The sequence below is a fragment of the Glycine soja genome, chromosome 8 (assembly GCF_004193775.1).
Source record: "Glycine soja cultivar W05 chromosome 8, ASM419377v2, whole genome shotgun sequence".
Classification (NCBI taxonomy): Eukaryota; Viridiplantae; Streptophyta; class Magnoliopsida; order Fabales; family Fabaceae; genus Glycine; species Glycine soja.
The window spans coordinates 20,684,319-20,692,266 of NC_041009.1; the positions used below are offsets into that span (position 1 = coordinate 20,684,319).

Here is a 7,948-nt window from a genome sequence, read left to right on the forward strand (position 1 = left end):
ATTGAACATTTCGTAATTCCATAATTTTACATTATGCAGTAACCATTTTGATAACGATTATGCAATACTTTGATTATAAGAGAACGATGGAGAACCATTTGAACAAATTGCTAAATGGAAAATGAAAATTGGATAAAGATCAATCGAAAAAATACAAAATTGATCAAATTTTACAAGTTGTTGAAAGGAACCATGATTTGAAGCAATGCTACTAGTCTAAAGCTAAAAATTGAAACCATTTTTAGTACACTTTTAAAATAGTATTTAAAGACTTAAAATTAAAATAAAAGAATTAACGGATTCTTTCATTTCATGATTATTAACTCGATTTAAAAACGTTGAATAAGGTGTGGGTGAGAGAGATACGGCGTCGTTTACTGCGCCACTTGTGTGGAAACTCCGTAGCTGGCTGGCTCCACGCTAAAAACGTTGTAGAGATAGAAAAATAATTGAAGGGTTTTCCTTAACTCTCTTTTTCTTTTTCTTTTTTTGAAAAAAAAAATTCAATCTTTTAATTCTCACTCTATCATGATTTTTGCGTTCAATTGCTTCCACCTTCGGTAAGTTCTTCCGTTTCCTCCCCTGCTTTAGTGATTATGCCTCATTAATTCTTCCAATCTGATTTCACATTTTGGTTCCCCATTCTTCTCGCATTTCCTTTAATTAGGGTTTCTTTTTTCTTATCAAATAAAACTGGAGTTGTAATTGATTTTCATTTTACTCACCTGGTTTGGTTTTCACATTTATAAGTGTTCTCATTTATTTGTTGATTTGGATGCTGTCATAGATTGATTGAATGTTATAATATTCTGATATGATGTTATAAAGGTTCAAAATCAATTCCACAAAACTCTAAACTGAACAGGCACGTTGTAGGCGAATGGCAGTGATTTATAACGAAAATGATTTATGTTTTTAATTTTTTGTATTAATCTCCAAGATGCATCTTCCGAGTTTGGATTTATGTTTTATAAATATTTTATACATATCTATATATATAGTTCATGGCTTTGTGTCTTTCATGTTCTAGGAATAGCCATGCCGATATATCGAATACATATTGAATCCAATATGTGTATCTTATCTGTGCATCATAGTTGAGAATGCTTATAGAAACTGTCTTAAGTGCATGTTCAAGATTAACATTAGTGCTCATGTTTATGATCTTAGGCATGTGTTTATCATTTTACTTTAAGGAATTGTTTCATTTCTTTTCATACAACATTCCTCAGTATTGTGAAGGTGTTACAGGGTGTGTGTTCTGACTTCTGACACTTGTTTTGATTTAGGTTTAAACTTGGTACACCTCTGTCACAAATGATATGTTTCAAACTTGATGCTTTGACCCCGTCATTAGTGACCACATTGAGGTCCAAATGATGCGTGTTTCCTGACTATTTCTATAGTATTGTGACTTGATTCAGAATGTGGAACTTTGCATCTAGTTTAATTGCTGGAAGTGTGGGTCTGAAAAATGATTCTGCAAAACCAACTCACCCTGCTTCAGAATGTTCTGATGATGAGACTTCTATGGTAACCAGAGAGGAAAGGCTGGAATGCCCAATATGCTGGGAATCCTTTAACATTGTTGAAAATGTGCCTTATGTCTTATGGTGTGGCCACACCCTTTGTAAAAATTGCATCCTTGGATTACAATGGGCTGTGGTGAAATTTCCAACGCTGCCAATTCAGCTTCCGCTTTTTATCTCCTGCCCATGGTGCAACCTTTTGTCTCTCCGTTTAGTTTACCGGGGAAATCTGAAATTCCCTCGCAAGAACTACTTTCTTCTTTGGATGGTTGAGAGCATGAACGGTGATAGAGTGAAGTCGCATTCTACTGTTTGTGGGGATCATCAACCAGTCTGGCCAATACTTAAAGACAGTTTAACCAATGGAAGCCAAGAAGGCCATGGCATCCCTTGGAGAGGGCAAGTTTGCCATACAGAGTCTTCAAGTTCCAATCAATATCATGGCAATACCAGTAATTACCTAAGTATAGAAACACTGCATACATCACTGCGGAAGTCGTTGGTTTTATTTGTTCATTTGATAGCAAAGTTCCCATTGATCATTATATTTCTTTTGATTGTCTTATATGCCATACCAGCCAGTGCAGCCATTTTGGCTCTGTATATACTTGTTACCATTCTGTTTGCTCTCCCATCATTTCTCATCTTGTACTTTGCATATCCTAGTTTGGATTGGCTTGTCAGGGAAATTATCACTTGATATTGAGGCTGTATTTCTGCTTTGCAAGCATTATGAATGTAACTTTGCCTCTCCTTGTGGCCCCTTCATCCAGTGTCTCTACTTCGTAATTGGCCGACATTTCCATTTATCTTATCATATATAGCCCCAGTCAATCTCAGTACGCCTTTTGAATCTTTTTGGCTCTGGTTGAGCTTGGCTGGTTAGGAGGAGGGATATCAGTTTTTGGCATAAACTATTTGGACAACCAAGGCCGTGGAGTGAATAAGGTAATGAATCGTGATTTTGCCTTTTCCTGGTGGCAAATGGTTGTTTTTATCTGTATTTGAACTTCAGAAGAACACCCTAATTTATTCATCAAGTGGGTCATTATCAGAAAAGCTGTTTTTTTTTTTTTTCATGGGCACATTTGGATGCTCCTATGAATACTGCTGACAGTATTTTTGCTAATTGTAATCTGTAATTATTATTAGTAGATTTATTTTCCTGGCAATTAAGATATATTGATTTTATGTTTTATTAATTTGATATGATATGTAAAAATTTAAAAAAATTAAATTTAAGTCAATATTTAAGAGAAAAATAATTCCTTAAAAAAAGATAAAAATAAAAAAGATATTTGACATAGCATATGTCACATGACTTGGTAAGAAAGAGATTAGTCCTAAATATTGTTATTTTCAAGCGGGAGTGCTCAAATTCCAGTTTTTATACAAATTCATGGATAGGTTCAACGATTTATAATGGGATTCAAGTCTTTACAAGCTACCTCTCAAAATAGGGCTTGCTATTGACACCTTACTATTTAAATTCCTCAAGGTGTTGGTATTGTTTATTTTGACGAAAATGTCCCCGCACAACGGGAACAAACTTTTGTTGAGTATCTTGAAAAATACATAATGAAATAAGACTCGCTCAAGTCGATAGGCACATAATTTGGCTCACAATCGAAGGAAGCTAGTGAAGTAACATATCTCATGAAATTGTTGTGTAAGAAAAAAGGTGTTCAAAAAACACACATTACGGAATAAAATGATTTATTTTGTATTTAAATTATATTATAAACAGATGACATATTAAAAAATATACCTGTTGATGAGCTCTTGAAATATAAAAATTCATAAATAGTGTGAAGACTCTCTACCTGTATCCACATCATCAAGACTGACCTTTATTAGTCAAGAACTTTGACAAATGGAAAAATAAGAATAGAGAAGTGATGTTAAGGATATCAAATTTTTTATCAAATCAAAATCATTATTGATAGTATCCTTTTTTAAGCTATATTATTTCTTGTTACCTTTTATTGCTAACCATTTAGCAATTAAAATTGAAATAATAATTGACCAAGTCAAACTTGTATCTAGCCGCCTTTTCAACCCAAATTTCAAATACAAAATCATACATGTTTGTTTCTCTTCTTTCACCAAATCTTTCATATTATTTATATTTTCAGTGCTAGCAAAAATATAATAATATTTCACCTTTTTTTAAATCAATTAATCATTTAATCATATTAAATTCTCTAATTTAATTAATCATCAAATATTAAAATAATTTTTTAACAAAGATTAGAACACTCGTTTTTGTGTGATCCCGTACGTTCAATATTAAGCCGATAATATATTAATCAAGTTAATATACTAATCAAAGTAAGCGTCTAATAACCCTCCTTAACGTCCGGATAGCATGAAGTAACATTTTACTTTCAAGAACCATTAGAAGAGTAGTGTGATAATTTCTTTCATCTTTACAGTTCTGGGTTAACTCTAGAGTATGATATTACTGTCAAACTCGAGTTAACTCATAATGACTTAAGAAACTCATTTCTTCTTTTATTTAATTTTTCTGGCCAGGATATAATTTTATTCCTAGAGTTCAAACTGATTACCAAGAGTTGATGGATTCCTTCTTGATTAATCATTAATTCTATAAGTATTTAATCATATCCAATATCCATTCAATAAGTGCTCTAAAGCATTTGGTGTCCGAAATCAAAATACAACAAATAACATGTTAATTACTATGACAATCTCAGGTCAAAGAAAGCTATTATACCTTTTCTTGAAAAAATTTTATTAACAGTTTATGATAAATTTTAACCATTAGAAAATTTCAATTAAGTCAGTTCAATGATCACATCAACATGTGACTCGTCTATATATGCAAATTAATAAATGAGATCTATTAATATTTTTCCAATAAATACTATCACATATATATTAATTTATCCGGATTATTGATATCCTATTTACAATAATCCTATGATTGAGAACGATTTAGATTAAAATTAGAACAAACTTGTTTCTCATTATCATAATCTCTATTATAATAACAAGTCTTTAATTTTAATCAAGGATATTATCAAATGGACCATTTAATCAAATGGTGAAATATGACAATGAAAATAAAATAATACTTTATTATTAGAATTAGAATTGATTACATGATGACTTGGATCGTGGACATACAAATTTATTCCCAACAATCTCCCACTTGCCTAGAACCAATCATTCATGAACTTCATTCCTAATTCTCATTTGTGCTTGTCAAACTCTTTTATGACAAACGCCTTGGTGAAGGGATCTGCTGCATTCTCCTTTCCATCTACCTTTTCAATCTTAACGTCACCATGTTCTATTATCTCTCTAATCAAGTGATACCTTCGCAAAATATGTTTGGACTTCTGGTGTGATCTTGATTCCTTTGCTTGAGCAATAGCCCCATTATTGCCGCACAATAATGGGACCGACTCTTCTATTGAAGGAACCACACCAAGTTCAAATATGAACTTTTTCATCCAAACAGCTTCTTTAGTGGCTTCACTTGCCATTATATATTCTACTTCAGTAGTTGAATCTGCTACCGTAGCTTGCTTGGAACTTTTCCAACTTACTGCTCCACCATTTAAAGTGAAAACATATCCTGAAATGGATTTGCTATCATCTTTGTCTGATGCAAAGCTTGCATCAGTATAACCCTTCAATTTCAATTTAGAGTCTCCATAAATGAAGAATTGGTCTTTAGTTCTTCTTAAGTACTTAAGTATGGTCTTAACCACTTTCCAATGTTCCTCACCAGGGTTTGCTTGATATTGACTGTGCATAAGCGACATCACGACGTGTACAAGTCATGGTGTACATGATAGCTCCCACTGCACTAGCATATGGTACTCTACTCATGCGTTCTCTTTCTTCAGGAGTTGTTGGACAATTCTCCCTACTAAGAGTAATTCCAACACCTACAGGCAAATAGCCTCATTTGGAATTATCCATGTTATATCTCTTTAAGATAGTATCAATGTACATAGATTGGAAGAGTCCAAGCAACCTTTTAGATCTATCTCTATAAATCTTTATACCTATAATATAGACTGCTTCTCCCAAATCCTTCATGGAGAATTGTTCTGATAGCCAAATCTTTGTGCCTTGCAATGTTGGTATGTAATTTCCAATTAGTAATGTGTCATCTACATATAACACTAAGAAAATAATTGCACTCCCACTGACCTTTTTGTAAACACATGGTTCTTCCTCACATTTAACAAACTCGAACTTTTCCATTGTCTTATTAAAATGAATGTTCCAACTTCTAGAAGCTTGTTTCAATCCATATATAGATCGTTGCAACTTGCAAACTTCATTACAACCAGCCAATGAAGTGAATCCTTTAGGTTGTGTCATGTACACTTCCTCTTTCAACTCACCATTAAGGAAAGTTGTTTTCACATCCATTTTCCATATCTCATAATCATAGTATGCTACTATGGCAAGTAGAATCCGAATTGATTTGAGCATTGCCACAGGAGAAAATGTTTTGTCATAATCTATTCCTTCTTGTTGACGATATCCTTTAGCAACAAGGCGAGCTTTATAGGTCTTGACCTTTCCATATGCTCCAATCTTTTCTTGTAAACCCATTTAAAACCAATTGGTTTTATATCCTTTGAAGCTTCAACTAAAGTCCATAATTTGTTGATCTTCATTGATTCTATTTCAGATTCCATGGATTTTTGCCATTTGTTGCAATTCGAGCTTCTCATGGCCTTTTCATAGCTCTTAGGGTCATCATCATTATGATAAGCCTCATTTGACATGTCATCTTGCACCATTAAGTTTAATTTATCAGGTGCACGATGCATTCGAGTAGATCTTCTAAGAGGTTCTTGTGTTGGGTTCAAAGGTTGTTGCAATTGTTCTAAGATTGGTTCATTAACTTCTTGAACAACGACTTGTTCTTGAACAATAACTGGTTCTTGAGCCATAATCGTTTGAGTTGAAGAGCTTTGTCCTAATTTCAAAATATCAAAGAAAGGCCTCTCAGTTTCCATCTCATGTTCTTGAGTTATGTTATCATTGGTGACTTGAGTCTCATCAAGTTCAATTTCTTTACCATGATTTCCTTCTACAAGAAACTCTCTTTCCAAAAAGGTTGCTCCTCTTGCCACAAACACTTTATGGTTAGAAGGTTGGTAGAAATAATATCCCATTGTTTCTTTAGGATAACCAATGAATCTACACTTATCAGACCTTGCCTCATGTTTATCTGTTTGAAATCTTTTAACATAAACAGGGCAACCCCAGACCTTGATGTGTTTAAGACTTGGTTTCTTTCCTTTCCATATCTCATGGAGTTGTAGAGAATGCTTTTGTAGGAACTTTATTTAGCAAGTAGGCTGCTGCTTCTAAAGTATATCCCCAAAAGTTTAATGGAAGATCGGTGAACCCCATCATGGATCTAACCACATTTAATAAGGTTCGATTTCTTCTTTCAGATACACCATTGTGTTCTAGTGTTCCCAGAGGTGTCCACTGAGAGAGAATCTCATTCTCCTTTAGATAGTCAATAAAGTTATCACTAAGATATTCTCCTCCTCTACCAGATCTAAGCATTTTGATACTCTTACTAGTTTTCTTTTCAACTTCACTATGAAATCTTTTAAACATTTCAAATGTTTAGGTTTATGTTTCATAAGATACAAAAATCCATATCTAGACATATCGTCAGTGAAGGTGATAAAATAAGAATATCTTCCTTTGGCTTGAATCTTCATGGGCCCACAAACATTTGTATGAATTAGTCCCAATAACTCAGAAGCTCTTTCTCCACTTCCAATAAATGGAGATTTAGTCATTTTTCCTTTGAGACAAGATTCACAAGTTTCATATGATTCATAATCATAATTATCAAGGTAACCTTCCTTGTGCAACTTGTTAATTCTTTTCTCGCCAATGTGACCTAGCCTACAATGCCAAAGATATGTTTTATTTACTTGATTATCTCTTTTTCTTTTGAAACTAGAAGAAACATGCATAATCGAGTTATGATTGACATCAAGTAAGACATAAATGCCGCATTGGAGATAACCATTAACATATAAATCATCATTATGATAAATTGAGCAAATGTTATTATTAAAGATAATGCGAAAACCTTGTTTGTCCGACATGGAAATTGAAATAATGTTTGAAATAAATTTCGAAACATAATAACAATCTTCCAATACTAGCGCTTTGCCAGTAGGCATTATTAAAGAAACTGATCCTAAAGCTAAGGCGACAACATTTGCTCCATTCCCTTCTTATAGATTTATTTCTCCTTTCTTTAACCATCTAGTTATTTGTAGTCCCTGCAACGTATTGCAAATATTAAAACTAATGCCTGTATCTAATACCCACATTGAAGAATCAGTGACAGTTAAAGAAATCATAAAAACATTTTTCATTAATGTCTTACCTTG

General features: G+C 33.1%; 1 protein-coding gene across 1 annotated transcript; it reads left to right on the top strand.

Annotated features, from left to right (window-relative positions):
* The first annotated feature begins 404 nt into the window (after positions 1-404).
* LOC114422679 lies at positions 405-2,709 on the top strand. Its single transcript, XM_028389155.1, has 2 exons — positions 405-560; positions 1,290-2,709. Exon 2 carries the CDS (start codon positions 1,426-1,428, stop codon positions 2,227-2,229), a length of 804 nt encoding a protein of 267 aa, XP_028244956.1. The 5' UTR covers positions 405-560; positions 1,290-1,425; the 3' UTR covers positions 2,230-2,709.
* The last annotated feature ends 5,239 nt before the right edge of the window (positions 2,710-7,948 follow it).